Raw genomic sequence first — 23,825 nt, 5'->3', positions numbered from 1 at the left:
TCCAAGATTTGCTCATTTGTTCATGTGTGTTTCTTTATACACCACATCATCTCCCACATCAAAGGTCTTACACATGCCACTTCCTCTACGGAGCTAACTCACACCTCATTTGTCATGTTATGAACCTCTTCCTTTGGGAGGCTTTCATGAGCTCTCTAGACTGTGTTAAATGTTCCTGTTATGTGTTACAAGAGTTTTCTGCAGTTTACTTTTGGACTCTGCAGACATGAAATCCTTTTTTATTTTCAAGTTGAAGGTATTTATTTATTTTTGCTATAATGCTCTGGCTAGTATTTCCAGTACAGCATTGAAAAGAAATAGCAATAATGGACTTCTCTATCCTGCCCTTGACCTCTGGGAGGGAAAGCATTCAATATTTCACAATTAGTAATTATTTATGAAAACACATTCACCAGGACATTTCATTTCAGATGTTTCATTCTCAGCAACCTAGCTGAGAATTATATTAGAAATATATATTTTATCACATATTTATTGAATCTATGGGGATAATTTAGAAAATTTCATCTTTAGTAGGTTAATATAGTTGAATCACAGATTTTTTTGGGTCTTTTTTTAAATTATATTTTTAATTTTCTATTTTGTTGATTTTTGCTTTTATTTTTTTACGTTCCCCCCTTCAATTTTCGGGGGGCTTTGCTATTTTTGCTTTCTAGTTTCTTCTTTAGTTGGAAGCTTAGAACACTGATTTTTAACAATTCTTTTTCATAATATATGCATTCAAATGTTCATAGTTTAAGATAAAACGTCTAATACCATTTACTCCATCAGGAATGGAATTAAAGTTCTATCTACTGAGATCCTCATTTAGTTATTGTTTCAGTTCCAGAATTTCTTTATCAATATATTCCAGGTCTCTATTTAAATTCTGTATCTTTTCATTTATTTTCTTGACAATATTAACCATAGTTAAGTCTTTATGTATACATGTATATATATGTGTGTGTGTACATGTATATATACATATGTGTACACGTTTATTATACAAATGTATATATATCTATGTGTATTGTATATGTAAATATATACAAATATATGTATATGAGTATGTGCATGACATATCTAGATTACTTTAGGATTTATTCATTTTTATATATTTTTGGTCCTATTTATTGGTATTCCTGGTAATTTTCAATTGAATAAAAGATACTGTGTCTAAAAAATTATAGACTTTGATTGATTTTACCTCCTTTCAGCAAATATTGAAATATTTTTGCCAGGCAGATAACTTTTATCTTATCAGTAGCTGAAATGGGTTGAGGATTTATTTCAGGTATTGGAAAAACATCTGTCCCCGGTTTGCTTTTACTGATATGGGTTTTTAACCAGAAGCCTGGGATATTTATCAGGACCCCTCATCCTTGGTAGGCCCTGAACTCTCTTTTTTTGTCTCTCAAGCCATGCTTTTCTCCCCCAAGACAATGCAATATAGCAAATAAGACAGAAAGAAAAAGCAAAGATAATTAAAAGACTCATCTAAATGGTTTAGTTTACTTTATTTCTGGGATCTTGATACTACAAGTCCTTGCAGCCCTAGTCACCCAATAATGTCTTTAAGCACACATATTTTAAGGAAATTTTATCTAGCTTATTTTCTTTTCCTCTCAGCAGGAGGATTTTTTTTTATATGCCTCATAGCTGGAGACTGTCAGGTCTCTCATACCAGAGAGAGAAGTCACCTGTAATTATTTAATTATGCATTTGATGCATGTTTTCACTGCAAGACTTTAAGCTCCTTAGGGTTAGGGACTGTACCTGTTTTACTCATATTGTTTCCCTTAATCATAGAATCTGGCAAATGGGATGAAATTGAGAAAGATCTGTATATGGACTGACTAAGTGATTGAGTTCCTCCATTTCAAGGTGGATGTAGAAAAGAGAGCCAAAAACTTGAAAAACTGTTTGTAGAAAATAGAAGGGGAAACCTAGTAAAAATATTTCATTTGTCCATATTTTTCAAAGGATATAATGGTATCATTATTATTTAGGGTCATATAGGATGGAGATGAAGAAAAGTGTCTTGTTTTGAGAATTGTTGATAATCTTGAAGAAATCACTTACAATGAAGTAGGAGAAGAAAAAATTCAGGTAACAGACTGAGGATTGATTGGTAGGTGAGGAGATGGACACACTGAAGGAGTCTTATTTTTTCTAAGTATACTGATTATCAAGAAAAGAAGAAATAGAGTTTGGTTTACAAACACATGCTACAATTTAAAGGAAGCCACCAGAAATGCAGAAATGAGATGTAGAGCATCTAAGCCTCCAGAGAAAGGTGACTAAAAAAACAAAAGGGCAGAAGTTCACAGATTAAGTAAAATGAAGTGAATTATCAGAGAGAGATGTAGTAGAGAGGAGTTACAAAAAAGAAGCATCAAGATTTATGTCATTTAGGCACATAAAATATATGTACAGGTGGAAAGGCACATAACTCAAAATCCTGAATTAAAAAATGTTGACCATAAATGCATATACAATAACGATCACAAAGATATTGTGTGTGTATCCTCTACAGTGACTCCTACTCTGAAATCTTACAGTTGTCCATTTTACAGATGAAGACACTGAATTACAGAGTGGAGAAGTGATCCATACAAAGTTGCACGGATACTGGGGAGCCAGATTTTAAACTTGGGGAATCTGACTGCAGGCCCTGCTTTACTACCACCGTCACTGCCTTCGTTCTGAACTGGAATGCCGACATCAATACCTCCATTGCCCTTGAAATAGAATTCAATCAGTTTGATGCTGTTAATCCATCCATAGCATTGATCACTGTTGTTTATAAAGCACTTTCAAGATTAAAAGTGCTTTTTATTGTACTATATATGTTTATTATGACTGTCATCTTAAACCTATTGCAATAAGCCCTAATGATATGTATAGGTAAAAGTGTCAAAATATTCATTAACTTCAAAATTTAATAAGCCTAAGGAGATTCTGTATCTAAGAGATGTGCAACACCTAGTTTCCAGCAACACAGTGTGAGAGCTATGGTGGGACAGAAAAAAACTCCTTGTATGGCAATCTAATTGTAACAATTGACATATTGACATACAAGTAACTTCACTAGCAACCAAGAACTATTAAGAATTTCCTTTTCATCTCCAAGAATATACAGCTTAAAATGCACTTTCTTCTACATCTTAGAAGAGCAATAGAAACTAAGCAAATTGAGTTATTACTCTATCAAAACATCCAAAAAGGTAGTTCTCAAAATTATCTAATATATTCTAATGCATACTGAATCTCACCATTAAGTAATTCTTATAGCTAAATAATCTTTCTTGTGGATTTTCCTTTTTCTATATCATTTAGTTAATTATTTAAAAACATTTACTGCATACCCAGGTGGAATGGGTTCTGTGGTGTTCAAGGCACAAATGTTATAACGGAAGGAAACAGTCATAATTTCAGTCTACCTGACACAGATAAGTGGACAAGTGATTCAAACCGAGTGTGACAAGGGTGAGAATAGGAAAGCACCTGGTTTCTGTGGTATCTAGGAGAGGTCCCTAATCTAGATTTGCATGAGAGGAAGGTTGTTGGGAGGCAATTTAGAGCCCAGCTGACACTTCAAAGATGAGTAGGAATTTGTCAGGTGTAAGGACTTAAAAGTCCTTGCAAGTAAGAGAGGTTATTCTGGGCAAAGGCATCAATATGTTCAAAGACCTGGACATCTAAGAGACTGTGGCGCACCCAAGCGCCTGGGACTGAAAGATGGCCGTGAGGCTGGAAAGCAAAGCAGAAGGTATATGGATGGAGAGATGAGGCTGAAGGGCCAGCAGGTAAGCAGAAAAGAGTTTGTGCAGGGCACCTGGATGGGAAACCATTGAAAGATTTCAAACAAGAGAATGGCAGGAAAAATGGTCAGTTTAAATTACTTATTTAAAAATTAGCCTGTTGATATAGAGACCCACAATGCAGCCCTGCACTAGGGACCAGCCAGGGACCAGTGGGCGCTTCCAGGAGATGGGTCAGAGGACGAGTGGCCAGAGGAGGGACCATTGCTGGAACATGAGGAAGAGAGGTGAGAGAGGAGGGGGATTTAAGGCCACTTCCCAGCTTTCTGTCTCAGGCAACCAGTAATATTTGCTTTGGTAAACACAGAAGGAACAGATTTCGGCTGAGAAAAGTAAAGGGAAGGAGAAGCCAAGAAAGAGACATCTGCATTCTTTTTCAAATTTCTGCCTGTCTGGGAGGTACAGCCATTAAATCATTTGTTCCCATAAATATCTCCTAAGTCTCTATCTTTCCTCTATGAAAGTCTCCTAGGACCCCCTTTGCTGGTGAGGGGAACATGGCACCGTGGCCCAGGATGACTTAGCGGACCTGAATGTCTAAGCAGGTGCTCTGCGCCCCCCGCCCTCCTTGTGTCTCCTTGAAGTTGCACATAAGGTCAAAGAACCTCTAAACCGAGGCTGCAACCCAGTCAAGAGATTGTATGTAAGAGTTTCCCTTGTTGAATCTCCAGACAAACGCCTGAGGGCTTATGAGCTTTCTTCTTCAACGTATAGACATTAAATGGGGTTCATAATATTAGCAGATATTTCCCCACTCAGATGGAAGTCAGTGATGACCTTGTAAAACATGTCTTCAGACCACTAGGACTCAGTCTTGAAAGATGCAGCAGTTTGGCAATATTACTGATTCTTTCAATCTGAATAGAGGTGAAATTAATCTCAATATACATTCTACTAGGAGCATTGTATTTACCAGAACTGATATAAGATAAATAAAACTATAGATTTTTTAATATTTTAAACTATTTTTTGTCTAAAAGAATATACATACAATAGTTTACTCTATTCAGACAAGTAGCAATCTCCATCATAGGGGCTACTTTTGCTATCATTGCCGACCATTCTAATTCTTTTCCTTCTCAAAGTTCTTCTTCTACTCATTTAAGTTGGATGAAAAGGAAACTAAAATTAATCTGCGTTATGTAATGCTGAATGTCATTAAGAAATGGAAATTTTGTATTTCCATTTCTTAAGCAATGAAGCCCTAGAGAAGATTCCCAAATGGCTAGTTTATTGTAAGAAAAAGACACTGGACAATTTAAGTAGGTAGATGTGAGACAACACAGAGGACCCAGGGACCTGGTGGAAAACGTGTTTGAGAGTGTGGCATGAGTGGTGTGAGAATGCATGTGCGGTACGTATATCGGGTAATGATACATATTTGCTCGATAATAAAAGAGAGAAAAAGCAGATGCTTTAAGCTGATCCGAAGAGTGTTATCAGCTAGCAAAAAAACGTTTGCTCCAGTGAAAATTCTATTCTATCATATCGGTATGGTCAGTGTCGGCTCAGTTTACTGACCATGTAAGTCCCTGTTGAGAAAACAAGATGCTGTTTCAGTATATTTTTGCTTATCAAGCATTACTATGTATTTGTTGTGTGGGACTATCTCCTGTTTCTTTTGCCTGAACTATCCTGTACTCATCTTCAGGTTTCTTGGCATTAGCACAGAAGAAGGAAAAAATGTGTTGCTAAAGATAAAATGACATATTAATTTTGAGAACTAGGACTAGGCTCTAGATCAATGAGAAATATACTGGCCTGTTGCCAGTTTTTGTGGCTAACACTATTTTTGTGAAAAAGCGAGACCATCTTTATTTGTTTGCACATTGCCTATGGCAGCTTTTGTGCTGCCATGACAGACTTGAATAGCTGGGACAGAGACCTCATGGCTCCCAGTGCCAAAAATATCCAGTGTCTGGACATTTACAGGAGAAATTTGTAAACACCTGCTCTAGACTGACTCTCTCAAAGGTTAAAAAAAAAAGGGAAAAGGCTCTTCACACGAAGGCAACTTGACATTTTAAAAAAATTTGACCACCTGAGCAACAGCAAACTGGTATAAAAATTTTGGTGAAAGAAAAAGTCATATGTTGAATGATTCCTTTGTGCAGTCTAGATAAAATTCGAAAGTGAGAGTAAATCTACACCCAGACAAACCCCAGTATTAGCGTTTCAAGGCAACAAAGGTGCCTCAAAATGTGTCACTGGAAATATCTGATCAAAACACATGCAGGGATGATAAACGCACCTTTATGATGAATTTGGTGAATGGGGAGAATTGGCCATCTCCCATCCAACAATGTCATCGATGCCACCTGGAAGCACTTCTGAAGAGCTTACCTACGCCTCACTACTAAAGGGAGCACAAAGTATACGATCTTAATGTGTACTTCTCAATATCCGTGTCACGTGGGTTAGGCTGACCTCTGTTCTTCTAAGATACGCACTTGGATCCTTGCAGAGGTCCTCAACCTGATACTCACATTTCTTCTTATTCCGCTGTAATCAGAACACCAGGAGCTTCGTCATTACCAGAGAGCCACTTCTTTACTTTGCTACCAAGTTCCACGTTCTCACTCGGGCTTTTTTTGTTTACGTGTCATTACTGCCTGTTCGTGGAACTGTAAGGCCATAGAGTAGATTCATATATTTGTTTTTCAACAACCATGGCCAAAATCTAACATCAAAAGAGGTTAAATAAAATTGGTGGTTTAAATCTGCCTTGAAAGGACTTTGCATTTCATTTAGTTTGTTTCTGTTTTTCTTTTTTAAGCACTTCCTGGCTAAATTACTTGTTCCCAGTCAGAGGAAAACAAATACTGGGAGAGCAAGGGTGCTGAAGGTCAGAATTAATATGCTTTTACTAATTAGTGTATCTGAAGAAGTTTGCCCTACTTGCACCTTCACTGTAACTGCTTATAATCAGCTTTCTTTTAATGAAGTGTTTAAATTGACCAGCTCACTAAACATACTAAAATTAGTAATAGTAAGGCATAACTATCATACAGCAAAAAATATAAAATATATGCCTTTAAAGAATATTGATTTGGGGGGTTGTGTTTCTCTTTTCATAGGCCAGTAATTAATTGTGTTTCTGTATCATAAAGCATACTAGCTCAGCCATTTTGGGGAAGGCAAATACTACAGGACAAAAATGTCTGACAATCATTTAGTGTCCTTGAACAGCATTATTATGAAGAAAGTGTACAGAGTTCTCATCTGCAAGATATTTAACATCAGTAATCACATTTCTCATGAAGACAAATAAAAAGGAATTACATCCAGGTGCACATGTATGCGCATCTCCCCAGTGGTTTGCTACAACCATCTCCCCAAAGGCAGTTCCTGATTTCTGGGCAGGGTCACCAGTAAAGGCAATTTAAAAGACTGGTGTGATTGGCATCTGGATACTGCTATAGTCAAACCTTCCCCCCAATCATCATGGATCTGTTTTCGCTAATAGGAAAGAAAAGTAACAGAGAGAGAGGGTCACCTTTGGAATGCCAACCTGAACAGTATTTCAGTGTGTGGTTTTTACCAATTTCCTTTTGGATTACTGGCATTAGATGGAAAGGACTGAATTCTTTGTGTAAATCAAGTGAATTTATTCTGCATTTCTGGAAAAAAAAATGAGAATTCTTTTCTCCAAAGACACAATGATTTCTCCTATCAGTTGCAGAGAGGAGGGAATGCTCTATTTGCTATTTCTGGTTTGGAAAGAAAAAGTACTGCTAACCCATGTAGCCAGGGACTATTTCATCATGAGTGTTTACGTGATTTTGTGGTTACAAGATCATGAAATTATTTTGAATTCACTGCTTCTTTACACACTCTGATATAAACCAGGAATTGAATACCCATTTTATATTGAGTAATTCTCCCACATCACTTAAACTATTCCCATAAACTAATTTATCTCCATAAATTCTTCAGCAGATTAGTAGAGGAAAAGAATAAATTTATGTTCTTAACTTGCACATGTAATGGTGCATGAAAGCATTATAACTGAACAATTTATTTTAAAAATCTAGGTGCTTTTGAACTCACAGATGCCTTGGTAATAACCTCTATTTTGAGATTATACTTAAGTAATCTATAGTCATTGATATCTAGTTTAAGAAGTTAGAATTGGTCTTCTTATACAATCCTCAATAAATGTGCATGATTAGATGCACAGAAAAGTAGTATATATAATATTCTAATACTAGGTGGGTAGATTATTTTCAGTTACAAATTTAAATATAACATTTTAATACAGAAAGAACTCATATCTTAGATTTAACATTTAGGCAAATATATCATGTATGTGTAAACAGTAAATGAATTAATAGACTGTTGATTTTATAAATTTCAGAACACTCTTAGAAAAGCTCGTGTCTCATAGTAAGCACTTAATAAATATTTGTTAAATGAACTATAGCTAATAACATGTAATGACCATTAAGTAATCTGTGTGGCAGACATGGTACAAAGTTCATCAAGTGGGCTATCACCTTTAATTCTCACCTACCTGCTAGATATCAATACAATAAGTAGTATTATTATGCTAATTTTAAGGGAAAGGAAACAGAGGCACAAAAATGATTAAGTGGTTTATCCAATTACATTCAGCTAATAAATAACAAGGCTTGCATCTGAAACTTAATCTGTTCTCAAAGCCTTCTTAATCATATAGAATAGGGAATAAATACATAGTTTTAAATTCATACTATGATATCAATGACTAGTCATATACACTATTCAGATATTAGATTTTTGAAAGAACACTTGTAAGAAAAGGGACCAAAAACAGGTGCCAAAAAGACTCATCTGGTTAATATTTCTACTGCTCAAAGGTAGATTTTGACAGAATTCATTTATAGTAAGTACTAAGCTTAATGACAATATTAAGCAACATATTAGGACATATATTCATATATTTTAATTGTTTTCATTACATCATATGGGGTAAAAATATTTAAAGCAAACATGGAAGAAGGATATGTAAGATATTTATTTCTTGAACCACAAATAGGAGATAATTTATACTGAGATCTTCAATATATTGTTCATTACCATGGAACACATGTTATGAATATTTACAAATTTCATCACTGATGGGTGAAATCTGAGTTATTTTGTCATATACAAAATATAAACCAAAATAAACATCACCATATATTTGTCTTTGAGTGTTACTTGAATATCTCCATTCATATTTAGGAAGTCAGTTAAGAGTTTGAGATTCCAAAATGAATAAATCAAAATAAAAGATATCTTAGTTCTTATGATTATTCACTATTAAATATAATTTATCATTTTAGAAATTTCCAAGATTTGCTCACTAAATTGGCCTCAGAATATAAAAACTGCATGAAATATATAGGAATGTAAAGTGAAGGCACCATTTGACACATAGCACTTCAGTCCACTTAAAATAATTTCTTTCAAAAAAAACCAAACCTGATCTCCACCTGTCTTTGGGTTTGCATGTAGATAAATAACACCAACACTATTTGCTGTTTGTTACCCGAAAAGCTAACCACTCAAAGACAAATCCCAAAAAATCAGGAGTGTTGGCTAAGTCCTTTTTGGGTGACAGCTATTTTACTTCCAATCCTGATTTATTTATCTTAGGTGTTTGTTATTCTGCAACTTCCAAGGTACTGTCCATATATGCTCCTTCCACCTCCATAGCAAAGCACCAGCTTTTGAATCAAAGGTTTCCAATTTACATTTCAACCCTGAAATTCAGTAGCTGTGGTACTTCGGGAGAGCCAGTTATTGGACACTCATTTCCTCATGTACTATGAAGGTAAAAATAATTACCCTACAGGGTTGTAGAGGGATTGAATGAGAGAGTATGTAAGTAAAATAAATGTAAAATGCTAATGATACACTCCCCTCTGTACTTAAGAAAGATGCCAGTTTAAGGAAAGCTACTGAGTTCCTTCTGTAAATTTATCTTAGCTCATTAATTAGATGAATTTAGTTAAACCATGGCCCAACTCAATAACATTATTCAACTAAACCTGCTAGTTGAGTCAAAGGATCAAGCCAATAATTTGATACAGATCTGGTTACTTTAAAAGTTAAAAGAGCGCCTTAAGAACAGCTACTAATAAAAAGAAACAGTAATGCCCCAGAACGTGCCTGAACACGGAAGAACCTCTCATTCTCCAGACATTAGCAAAGCTCCAGGGAGTAGTTGAAGCCAAAACTGTGGTCTCTCTGCCTTGTCCTTCAAACGCTGTGTACTCCAAACACATTTTCTGTGCAGCTGGAGGCTTTGTTATAGACAGAAGGATCCTGCTTAGTGAGGCCAGTGTTTATGGCCTAACTTTTTTAAAGAGGAATTTGGAAAACTTCCCAGACACTACATCTGCCCCTAGCCCTTGCACCTCCAATGATAAGGCTGGTCAGGGAAACGGCACAGACGACTAAATTTATTAATAGTGGATGGGCCACTCTATCTTTCACTGCAACAACAGTAGGTGATCGCATAGAAAATCTGTCTGCTGGCTAGCCAGCAAATCCAAGCTGACATGCTTACAGAAACTACACCCGGCTAAACGGAAAGCAACACTGTTCCCTCAAAGAAACACATCACAAGCCAAATGGTGGACCAGGAAAGCACTTTCCATTTCCATTTGAGAACAAGTCTTTCACTCTTTACCTATAGGTTCTTTTCCAGATACCTGTTTGTTTGTTTCTTTTCTTGCCTTTCTTTGACCTTTATGAGTATCAAGCAGAAGCAGAGCATTTTAGGAGAGCTAAATGGTTGAATTTCTAATAATACTCAGTGAAGATCTTGATGTACAGGCCAGTAGTAAAGCATGCATGAATCTCAATACATCTCAGCTAGAACATAATTAACATTCATTACAAACTGACATGAGCAGCCAGCCTCACTTAAAAGCAAATTATTTACTATTTTACATTTACATGTAAAAATGAAACAATGATATTTGAGCTAAATTTTATAGCTCTGATTCCATTTCATCACCCTCAATATATGCAAGATTTTAAAGACTGAGTTTTTCTCGATAATGATTTTCTCATGGATTAAATTAATATCATTATGTGTTTACAAAACAACATGTATCTCATTTTTTGTAAATTTCTAAAAATTGGGGATGTGATGTACCATAAATATAGTGGCAGTTTTCTGCAACTATAGCAAAATAGTGCTTTTAAAAGCTATAATTCTTAGCAGTAACAGGACTTGAAGTGTAAGACCAGAAGTTGGGTGAGGCAAATAAGGCAGGGTCAGGCAAATGAGGGTCAGATCCTACCTTTATTTAAAATTTTGATATTTTACTAGGTATTTTTTGGCATTAGTTGTCATTTTTTAGACTATTTTATCAAAATATTATTTTTGTTGATATTTGAGTTTTTTGGTGCCTTTAAATTCTGTGCCTGAAGCACACACCTCACTTGCCTTCCCCTAGACCCGGCCTTTAGAAGGCTGGTTTTCCCCAAAATGAGTTTTTCCCATAATGCTTTCCATAGAACATGGGATATTAATTTTTGTAACACTTAAAAAGCAGAAGTTAAATCAAGTAAGAGTTAGGAATACTTAGCTAAACAAAGTTAAACGGCTTTCTTACAATCCTTTTTAGAGGTTTCAATCACTTGATGTGAACTGCAAATCTCTTAGCAGCCTGGCAATGTTCAGGCTCATTTGCCCAAAAAACTTTTTTTTTTCCACAGAACAAGTGAAATATTCTGAGGAACACATTCTGGTTAATAGTGAAATGAGAGCCACTTCCAGCACATTTTTTGATCCAATAAAGCTGTCTTTCCAGATGCTTTTTTTTTTCTTTTCTTTCCCCACTTACCCCACTTTCTTTCCAAAATCCAAAAAGATGGATGTGTTGACACACTCAGGCTAAAGCTACAAAAGGACTGAATTAGTATTTCTATAAATAGGCATAGTAGCAATTCATTATAAAGAGATATCAAATAATAGATGATTCCTTAGGGCTTAGTACCTCAAATAAAGTAATATCAAGCATGCCTACCGGTAAAGTCTGTATTGACTGGGTGAGCAGAGCTGGGAAATCTGTAATATCCATTCCCTGTGAAACGAATTCCTTTCACCATCATGGCGCTTGGAGCCAGCAGAGATGCCTCTCTCCTTTCCAGCTGATAAATAGGAGAGGGTCCGTTCAGGTCCTCAGGTACAAGCCACCTAAGAAGGATGGTTGTGCTGTTGATTCCTTCAACTACAGGAGGCCTCAGCTGGGCTGGTGCTAAATATTAGAAAGCACTTGTTACATTCAAGAATTTCATTTCTCTTCTCTGCACACAGATATTCACACATATGTATACGTGCACTTATGTGCATCACACTCAAAATCAAATCAGTTATGGCTTCAAGTATTTATATGGTATTGGAACTAAAAATGCAAGGTAGAATTTACCCTTAATGTGACTCAACACGATTTAAATGACTAACAAATACTTAACACAAAACTCATATGTTTAAATGAAATTATTTTCTTGCAAATAATTTCTTTATTCTTTCCTGGTAAATAATAGATAGCACGTATCTGTTGATGCCCCATCCAGATTCCTTTTACCAAGGAGATGGGCCAGTGCTCCAGCTTCTGTGCCTGTTGGTCTCTAACGGGTCATGGCTTCCCCTTCTGAGGAAGCTCCCTTACCTAGGTGGGAGCTACTCCACTCAGGAGCTGCAGGATCCCTGGTAAAACCTGCAGCCTGTGACTACCAGTGACTACTGATCCGAAAAGGTAGGGTCCCTTGTCTTAGCACAGTATCAGCTCAGGGCTGTGATTCACAGAGGCCAAGCAGGTGAAGGAAATGGTTGGAATGGGCTAGTTGGGAAGACAAGAGGGAGTGTGGGCTCTGAGAAGAGCTGGGTGGGGATAAAGGGTCACTCATTTGTGCTGGCCAGTAGATGGAACCCAAAGCAGGAATGATGAACCAAAGTTGCTAATCTAATTTTTTAAAATCATTTTGTGTGTAACTATCTGATTTTTAAAACTTAGTAACTTGCTGAAATAGACAATAAGCAAAAACCGCTCTGAAAGACAAACAAAAGCATCCAAATGAAGGAATGAGCCTGTGAGCTGAGAGGTTTACAAACTGGTTCAGGCACAAGAGACTCTGGGCATCCTCCTGGACCCTGAAGTGACCACACCTCAAGCAGGGCCAGTGCCTTGGGGCAGTGAGTGACCATATGCACACTGGGGCCCTGCATGCTTGAGTTCCTGGGACCCTGGCAATTCTTTGAAGGCTCCTGGTAGACCCAAGGTGCAACAGAGACTGAAATGTCTCCCTACAACCTACTGCAAAGGGGATTTGAGTAACAACTAAATAATGGAAAATGAAACTCTTTTTAGTTTTTTTTTTCCTTAACCAGTTGAGCTTGTAAGCTAACATTTATACCCACTCTAAGTGTGTCAGCTTGATGTGAGAGGCGAAAGAAAGGAACAAATGTCATAATCACCAAGCCTATTTATTAAGGACCCAAACTAAGGCTCTGAACTTCTAATTTACACCTGTGTTCAGGTACAAAGTCTGCCCATTTCAATAAACATCAGTTTAAAGGATGTGAATACAGGAATTGATATCCTTCAACCATGGAAAGAAATTAACCTTAAAACAGCTTAGAATAATTACTATTTGTTATTTTCTAGAAAGCTTGGCCAGCTTTCCAAAGAGAAGCAATTAACTGTGATTCTATTTTAACTCTCTGTAAAGAAGAGAGGGCACCGAGCAAAACGTTCATCAACTTGGAAAGATAATTAACAATTTTGTTTATCTTCTGTCACTGCAAACCATGTGATGTTTTTATTTTTATATATGTATGAATCTGTAAATTTTATGCATGATTTCCTTCAGTATTCCTTGCCAAAAATTAGCTAAATGGTGGGTTCTCAAAGATTTCATTCTACAAGCTATGATCTATCTTCAAAAAAATTCAAAATAAAATATAAAGCTAAGCCATCCAGAAATTTCTTTTCCTACTAAGCTTCTCTTCAGAGTTTTGGAGTTCCATCTTTGTATTAAAATTTCCGTAGGCCATTATTGGCTATCAACTTAACTGGGAAAGAAGGAATCAAAGATTTCTGAGTCCTGAACTTAGGAAAGCAATGGAGGACCAATTACATATTTTGTTTTTATTGTCTGAAATTTTCTATTTAGAAGCACAAAAGAGGAATTTTAAACTCTTATGTTAATTTTCTGCGTCCCACTTGAATTTTGCTAGTGCTCTGGGACACAAGGACTTGAACATTTTAGTTTGAAAAATGCTATCTATTCCAGGGATACCCAATGGAACTTTCTCTAATGATGGAAATGCACTAGATTTTTACTGTCTTGTAGGTTAGGCACTCGTCACATATGACTACGGAGCACTTGATATGTGGCTAGCATGACAGGAATGGAATTTTAGATGTATTTAATTTTAATTTATCACATTTTAAACTTAACTATGCTATGGCTACCATACTGGACAGCAACATTCTAGAGAATCACAAATTATACCTATGTGGTATGCTGGGAATAGGATTTCCATTTTTAACAAAATATTTAGAGAAACCATGAATCAACCTCCTGTACTTCTTAAGAACTGTACAGTTTTATTCTTATTTAAAGCAGATTCTTCCTCAAGATCCCATTGTTTGACTTTGACAGTCTTTTACTTTATTCCAAGCAGCCGGCTAGATGGGGATAGCAATGAAGCTCTGCACTGTTACGGTACTCACAATCCTCTCCTCGTTGGTAGCATGACCCCAAGTCACCTCCTAATCAGGAATATAGATTCAGACTCAAACCAAACAGAAGAAAAGGAATACAAGCAACTTGACATATTTTTTTTTAATATCTCCTAAAAGTGAAAGCATACATTTTATTTTTTTCACTTGGCAAAATGATTCTACCCAATAAAGGTACTCTTTGACTGAGAATCCATTAAAATTAATATTGACTATTTAATAAGTAGTACACCACTTCTTCTAGATTCACAGAGGAATTATTCCACCAAGCAATTTAGACTATTCATGGGAAGTCATCTACAGACAGTAAGTTGAACTAGAGTATATGCATATTTTTATCTTTTGCTTAAGTAATACCAAACAACCTTCCAGGTGGTATGTTGTAGTTTCATTGGAGGAATCAGCTCAGCCTGTTTGAATGAATGAGCTCCCTTCCATTATCTTCAGAGCACCTCTAAGGTCAGAGAGGGATTTTTCAATCAATTAAACCAGACTGGTTACACACACACACAAACACACACACACAGAATGAGAAGAAAAACAGATATGAACTATTAAACGCCCTCACACAAACACAGACTTACCATAAAATAGGGAAATAAAGGATTATTTCTCATATTATCAGAGTAAAGGGATTGTAGGTATAAATTTGTTAATCATAAAACAGTAAATTAAGAGATAACATGGAATAATGGAAAGGATTTGACAGACTTTCAGAGATTATATTTTTTCACTTTTTAATTTCCAAATATACATGGTTATATAAACATAATTGAAAATGTATATATGCTCCATTTTCCCATCTGCAACATAATACATTTTCAGTAGAATACTTTGATAATAACTGCTTTTAAATACAATATACGTAACTGTGTTAGATTCTGCAAAAACATTTCTATGCTAATGTAAGGCACTGTTACGGCTAGACAATAACACATATTACAAAAGGATACAAGTCATCCACTTTCAAAATCTATCTGTCTTTACTTAGAAAACCCTCTTACAAATATAAAGTACAAAACAGACCTTCATACCCATCCTTTCAGAGACTAAAAACATACAGTGTTTCTACTTGGAATAAAATTACAATGTTGTTTTTTTTTGCAATAGATAGGTAATCCAGTTTCTAGCCCTTCCATTCATAAGTATTCTTTTATAAAATGCTCTGAAATGGACATTCTTCTTTAAGCAGCATTTATTTTACTTTAAAATCTGATTCATAGCACATCATAATGCATAAATTTACACTTGCAAAATTTATGTAGTGTGGAGTTAACACCATAGGATAAGAACTGAAGACTAAATAAGCATTAGCTCTTGCTGATGACAGGTCTTTAAAATTGAATCTCTTTATTTGTTTCCAAGGAAGATTTTGTTCTCTATGAAGACTGCATGGCAGTATCAATGCCTTAAAACATCATCAACTTTCTATTATGAAGACAGGAACCCATTAATGAATGGCCTTTCCACACTGCAGGAGTATGTAGGGGGCAGACAAATATGAGATGTCCTCAGGCACCTTGTCAATAGAAAATAATTTTGACTTTTTCTCAGATATGCAAAACTTGTCATGGGAAATGGAATTCATCAAAAAGCAGAAGGCCAAAACACCTGTGAAAGGACACTGGGACCAGGCCTCAAGAAATCCAAATATGAAGCCATAATTTTGTACTTGGCAACTGCCCTTCTATCAGTGCCCAGAAGAGGAAAGGATTCTCCCTCAGATTCTCAGAAATCACTCAGCATTCCTTTGTTGACTATTTATTCTCTGACTGGGTAAACAAAATAAAAATAAAAAAATCTATTTTACCATTCCCTTCTTTTTTACTAGTCTCCTTCAAGAGAGAACATGTTTAGTGGAACTGGTCTGGAAAAGAGAAAGCTTGGGTTCTAGACTGGCTCTTTAGGTCCCTAGCTGTAGAACATCGGTTAACCCATTACTTGGTCCCTCTACTCTCTGGTGCCTGATTTGTTGAAGAGCATGTAAGACCTGATTATGTCTAGGATATCTTCTAGTTTCGCAATTCTGTGATTGAACACTTTCAAGCAGTGTTGCTCAACGAGTAAGCCAGGAGGGGTGCTGAACTTTGGTCTCCTCAGCCCTCTAGGAAGTCAGCTAGTTTATCAGCTTTGAGTTACCTTGTTTCTTTACCCCTGAGGAGTAAAAAATGTTGTGATTTTTCTGTGTGTTCTATGACATAAGAAAGGCCAGAAAGCATTGCTGTTAGAGAATTTAAGGAGAATCATCTCCTTGGTAAATAAACACTACTTTAGCTGTCGACCTGGTCATCAGCGATAACTTGCACATGACCAGCATCCCACACATGAAGAGAGAAGACGATCCATGATTTCTGAGCTGCAAAAACAGAAGCAATGATGACAGCAAACGCTGTTCCCTAGAGTCCGCCATTAATAAAAGGCAGTTGCTTGGACTCTAATTATGGCATCCTTGCTACCCAAACTTGAAGCTTTTATGAGGCTTATGCAATTAACTACTTAAATGCATCGTAACACTTGCTTCTCTGACAGCAAAGTATTGATTTTTTAATCATTTTCAAGTCTCCTCTAGCACAAATAAATGTACTACAGTTACAGTTAATGCAGTGTGTACATGCATTAAATGCTGATGTGACACAATTTATTATTTTGTAGATATAAATTGTAGATACAAAGAACTGAAGTCTCGCTTCTCAGAGAGAGGCATCCCTGATCCAGCATCAGCATGGAAACTATGATTGTCCTTGATACTTCAAATTCTCTAACTTCCAAAAGCTAGAGACCTTTTTAACAGCATACTTAGGCTTAAAAAAAAAGAAGGGGTATTCAATATAAATCTTTTATATATGTCAGTGTAGGAAAAAATTAAAAATAGTTGAACAGAAAGGAGACAGTTTCTCTTTTCCTAAAGGTGTCACTGTGAGACCTATGGCAACTTTGATCAGATGAATGTCTGTTTACGTAATTTATTTCCTTATATTTAGTTGGGGCACATCTATCAAAATATTTTGCATACTATAGCCTCTCTGATTCAGTCAAACTATACATATTTTAATTGTGTTGTTTTAAACACTTCCTGGAGTTAATGCTAAAGCAGTGGTTTAAAAAGTATTCATTTTGCAGGCCTTTCCGGCAGGCCCAAAAGGCCAATAAAGCGCCTGCCGAAGTCACAGGTCTAAATGCAGACTTGGTGACAGAGGTCATTACATATTTTATCAACAAGCCTTCTCCTTGGGTGAATCCACACATTCGAAATTAAGTTGGTGAGTAAAAAGCAGTTAATTTTGTTTTGTTAGAAATAATATCATTTTAGTTTTAGCATCTAAGACAGATGCCAGCATTTCCCTCTGAACAGATGGTAATTCCATCTAATAGTGCATCTCTGTATTAGTAAGGTCTGTTGTGTATACAAACAGTAATAAACAGTAGGTAAGGATCAAAATAAATTTTAATTGTTGACATTAAATCCTGGCAGCCACAGTTCTAAGACTGCAATATTCCTTTTTCAAGTCTGTCAGATTTACTAATGCTGCAAAGGCTTTGTTTGAAAGCTACCAGGTCCCGGTTTCAATAAAAAGATTTTTGCATGTGACCCCTTATGAGCTCTGCACCAGGATACCTGTTTCACACACCAAAACAGTATTTCGAGAATGATATAGAATTGGTACTACCCTCTGTTCGTTATCTGTCAGGATTTCCTTTAGAATTCTCCTAGAGGATTGAACATTTCATTAAGAAGTTAGTATAAAATATTACAGTCAGTCGTTCCTATTAGGTGTCACGATATTATCGCAGCCACTTCTCTCTCCTGCTAAGGGTCTCCAATTCAACTCATTTTATTCTGTTTGCAACCCGGGCATGCCTGACCTTCTCTGAAAATGACATCATTCCTTTCATGTGTTTGCTTTACCAGGAGTCCGGAAGGATTTCCCTGACAGTCACACTACCCGTCAGCTGTGTTCTATAGGCTTTGCTGTGAATCTTTGTATCAACAAGCCCTGATTTGGTTCGCATAATGCCTCCAGCGATCTGGTATTACAAGTAGTAGCTGCTATTTATTTTGGGAAGCTGCCATGTTAAAAAAAAATCATTAAAAAAAAAACCGGTTTGGCATTCAGGTGACTGTTCAATAACAAACATGCTTTACAATCATATTTCTTTAAAAAATGGATGTATTTTTTTTAATCATGAAAAATATATTGCTTCCACCATATGGGACAACCAACGACTCACCAACCGATTTAAGATGCAGCATATTGAGCTGACCATATGTTACAGTGCTGTTGAATGGCTGAGTGATTCATGCCCGTCACATTCTAGTATATCAATTAAAGCTCCTTGAAGTCTGCATGATTTGTGTCTCTGTTATTAAACCCTGCTAATTCATCCCACTTACACATCTGTTATAAATCTCTAGGAGTGCTGCATGATTCATGGCAATCTGTGAGCATGCTACAGCAAATTCTTCTCCTTGTAATTAACAGTAAATTGTTTTACTGCCATGCAATGAATTTTTCAGTTATATTGCAAATGAACTCCTAAATGTGCGGTTCTTTCCTAAGAACTGACTTATATCATTAGGCAATTAAAAAGTATTGCTCTGAACCAAAAGATTTTAATCAAGAGAAATACAACTTAAATATTGCTTAAGAGCCAGGGAAATTTGACATATTGGTTAAAAGGGTAAAATGATTTCTGTTGTTGACAGAGCAAAGCAAACCAACAAAAAACCCTTCCCTGTACCCAGGGTTCCACGGATGCTTAGATACAAGAGCTGCAGCCTGGAAACACTTAGGGAGACAAGTTTGCACAGATAACTGTTTATCTTAGAAGTTACTTAAGTCATCTGTCATTACCAAATTTCTCAGATTGCTTTACACTTCCCTAATTGTAAAACAGTGCCTTTATTCTTGAAATAAATAATTGGATAATTAGCCAAGTTGAATCACCGGAGGATTCCAGTGCGCTTCAAGTGTTCTTGTCAAAGGTGAAGCAAATTCATTTCAGTTCGCCTCTGCGGCTCCTCGAAGACACTTTGATTTTTTCTCTCTCTTTCTTGGCACCAGCCTCAGATTCATGAGTCCATACATCAAGTCAGTAGTTTAACAACAAATGGAATTAAATTCAAAGAAGGGAAACTAATTGAAGGACAGCAACAAAAGTGTTTGGTAATGTGCTTTTTAATATGGCATGCCACATTTGCATGATAATTTTTCCTTTTTAGCATGGAGCAGAAAGTGACTGGCTTAATGAGGGATTATTCAAGACAGGAATGAACAAAATGCATTCATAACTAAGAACAAAGATTGTATTATGAGACAAAAACAGGCAACCTCAGAGAAGGAACTGGATGATTGGTTTATGCATTATGAATAAAAAGATAGAAAAATATTTATATTAGTATTCACTAATGACTATATATACAAGATTGTTGTAATTAAAATTATAAATTAACATATTAAGAGTGCTTGTTTGATCACTCTGGGTCCTATTCACAATGAAAAGACTTAGGTACCTGCATGCAAAACAATGTGTGTTTTCAACTGAGCTGTAAACAGCCTGTATATTTTACTTTGGATTGGGAAAAAAAACTTAATGCACCACTAATTACTTGCTTAATGGGAGTGGGCATTTCTAGGCTTGCAGTGTGGAGGTTAAAAATTTGTGACTGGCCAAGGAAACATCACATTGGTCCTCCAGCAATGGGTATCCAAAAGGAATTTCTCTTAAGAAAGGTTTAAATTGTACTTAATTTGGAAGCACCCAAATTCCTTAGATTAAAAGGGTAATCTTCAATTAGGCCAGCCATCCGCTCATTACTCTCCTACACCCAGAAGTAACTCCAAAGCCACCGATGACCTGACTTGAGTTTCTGCAATGGAGAGAGAAGTTCGTGGGATAGTACCTCCCTCCAACCCATTCTCAGGCTTTGTCCTGGGCACCAGAACTAAAGGACTATCCATGCAATATTATGGTTGAAATACACCAATTCTAAATATGTCTCTAGTTGACAAAAATATTCACAACAAAAAAGACCAAAGAATAACTCCCAAGCTTCTTAACAAAACATAAATCTTTACATGTATCTTTTTGATTTCTGTAATTGGGATTTAAGGCAAAAACACACATTCATGATTCAATGCTTTGGAAAGGCTAAATACAACTGCTAATTTTTGGTGCTCTTTTTCAGTTTTTGAATGGTTGCTGGCTTTTTTGATCTCTGATAATGAACTCATATGAACTACATTTAGACTTAAGAGTTAAATTTCCCAAAAATCCTTTAAACTTCATTGGATTAATACCTATCCACCAAATTGCAATCTTATGACTGGAAAAAACAGAGTAGGAAGAATCGTAAACTGCAAGTCAACATTTACTCCTTCCTATACCAAATCTGTTGACCATTCAAAAGGACTTGCCTTCTCATTGTCTATTTGTATATCTTATTATTTATTAGTTATATCCAGATGTTTAATCTTAGGAAAATGTTAGAAAAGAAACGTGTTCATCTACTGAAAATAAAGGCAGCAAGAAGGATATTAGATCTGTAATTGCTGGGCTTTGCCTTGGATTCCAATAAAAACAAATATGTTCATTCATTCTCACTGACTTGAGCACCCCTGAAAATGGCGTATTTTAAAATAAATTAACTAGCAAGTAAAAAATTATTTTTTCATACTTTTTTCATCCAAGTGATTTTATTCTGTGTGTGGCAGATGAAGAATCACAGAGTTCGGAAAAACATCATAAGCAATTAAGAAGTAAAGATTTTCTTAGACAACTACTAAAAAAGCTTTTCCTTCAGAAAAGAAAGAATTTCACATGGAAACAGTTAATGTAATTTTTTAAATGGAAATCAGAGAGAAGGAAAATTTTGGCAAAGAACAAAGAACCACACACTTTAAATTTACCATTACCTCTTCTTTAGCAACTGCTCAGTCATTTACATTCCAGCTTCTCCCCCAACCATGATAATTAAAGTGCTCCCTAGGGGGTCATCGACGACCCCCAACTTCCTTCTAGTTCATACTTCTCCTGCTTTTCCTACAGTCTATGATGCTACAGACAACCTTTTAGAATTCTTTCTTCCCTTGACTTTTCTGATCCCTCTCTCTAGGTTCTTTGTCTAACTGACCATTTCTCTCTTCTCTTCATTCCTCTTCCTCCTGAAATGTAAGAATTTACTGAGGTGTGAACTTTTATTTTGTATTTTCTCTGACTTCACTAATTCATTAGCATTCATAGGTTTAGCTCCCAGGTAGATGATTACAAATCTGCCTCATTCTTAAGCTCCAGATTTGCATTTTCTGCTCCCGGCATGTTATAATTGTCATAGATGTGTTTCTATCAATGGTCAAACTTAAACTCATGGGTTTATTTCTCCCATATGTTCTTTCTTCACCTTTCCTGTTTTATTTAATGGTGTCACCATTGTCTACAATATTTACTGTCATCTTCAATTCTTCCCTCTTTGTAATCTATGGATTTCTCTTTCTTGACGCCACTCCATTGATCCTGCTTTCAATCTTTACTTCTGTTTATCTGATTTATTCCTTCATTGCCTCTTAGAAAAGTCTACAACACTCTATTTACACTCTTTTCTAATCTGTTCTACACTCTACTGCCAGAATCTTTGTAAACCTTAGTTTTAATCATATTTATATGTGGAACAATGCCCATCTCTAAAACAGTGACTAGCATGGTATACGTACTTTCAGTAAATACCTGAAAAAAGTCTTTACCAATCCTTTATAGTCCATCTCAAATGCCATTTAATCTGACATAACTTCCCAATCTCCCAAATCAAAGTTATCTATTTCAGATTCTATGTTCCTGTAGCATTCTTTGAACTTTTCTCACGTGCCCCCATGGTGTTAATCCTATCTGTTATATGTCAATGCCTTAATGCAGACATTATTAAGGTATCTTTAAATGGATTATCTTTGAATACCCCACAGTACATTAAATAGTAAGCCCTTAATAGATGTTTACTGAATTAGGCATTCACAATAAAATACAGTAAGAATATGGTCATGTACCTTGTTAACTCTAACTTATAAACATAAAATTTGAAATTTGTAGTTTTTGAGCACTATTTTGAGATGAGTATCATAATTCTGAATGATAGACCCTTACAGAACTGAAAAATATAGATTTTAGACACTAGCTCCCAAAAGTTTATTTTTGAAATATACTCCTTAGTATTAGATGGCAGAGTAGGAGAGCAAGGCAAAAACTTCTTCCCACATATGCAGCAAGGAAACAACTACAGTAAATACAACTAACCCTGGAAACTACCTGAGGTCTGCAGAACAGACCGTCTACATCTGGTGAAGAAGAGAGGATCATATTAAGAAGGGTAAAGCGGTAGAGCTGTGACTGGTCAGAACTCAACCTCTTCCCCATCCCAGTCCATGAGTGGGAGAGGAACAGAGTGGGGAGGGGATAAGTACTCAGAAACCCAGCACACGTGGCCCTGGAGATGTTCTCTGAGAACACAGTTCACATTGCACTGGGCTTTAGTGATTAACAGGGCTGGACACCAGGGAGAGTTGGAACATTCTGAGAGGCTGGAACTCCTGTCACTTGTGGAGGACAGGCATGCTCTATCAGTCCCACTGAGACCCAACACAGAGGAGGCAGTCTGAAAGATTTACTAGCAGCAGGAAGCATGCCAGAAGATTGAGGGTGAAACCTGGAGTTTTTGAGTAATATTTTGAGATGAGTATCATAATTCTGAATGACAAACCCTTATAGCTCTCTCTGGAGGAGACAGTGTAGGCAAACAACACTCCCAGCTCTCCCTTGGACCAACTGCTCGGGTGTTTCAGGAAACCAGCTCCAAATGCTCCATCTTCTGCATTGGTGGCTTAACCCCACAGAGGCACTTCCCTGTTTACCTGCCCACCTGGCTCACTTGGCTGAGCAGCAGTCCAAATTTGCTCACTGGAAGGCAGAGGATGGATGGCTTTCCTGGCCCTCCCTCAGCCAAGTTGATCAGGGGCTTGTGGGAGCTAGCTTCAAACTCTCCAACTCTCTCCTGGTGGCTCAACCCTGCAGAGGAGCTCCCCTGTATACCTTCCTCACCTGGCACACTCAGCCCAGCAGCAGTCCATTTTGCTGAGTGGCAAGCAGAGGTCAGACTATTCTTTCCTGGCTCTACCAGTCCTCCCTCAGCTCAACTGGACAGATGCTTGCCAGACCCAGTTCTAAACTTTCCACCTGCCCTTTGGCTCAACCCCAGCACTCCAATGTGTACTAAGCACTGTAGCAGTTT

General features: G+C 36.6%; 1 protein-coding gene across 1 annotated transcript in view; it reads right to left on the bottom strand.

Moving 5' to 3' along the window:
* USH2A (usherin) overlaps window positions 1-23,825 on the bottom strand; it is a 721,517-nt gene that overhangs the window by 487,920 nt on the left and 209,772 nt on the right. The window contains exon 21 of the mRNA XM_073222145.1: window positions 11,831-12,061. Coding sequence (XP_073078246.1) covers window positions 11,831-12,061 — 231 coding nt within the window. The remainder of the gene's footprint in view (window positions 1-11,830; window positions 12,062-23,825) is intronic.

Source organism: Manis javanica, chromosome 14 (assembly GCF_040802235.1).
Source record: "Manis javanica isolate MJ-LG chromosome 14, MJ_LKY, whole genome shotgun sequence".
Lineage (NCBI taxonomy): Eukaryota > Metazoa > Chordata > Mammalia > Pholidota > Manidae > Manis > Manis javanica.
The sequence above is the reverse complement of the archived record's forward strand: the minus strand, read 5'-3'. Positions and strand labels throughout refer to the sequence as shown.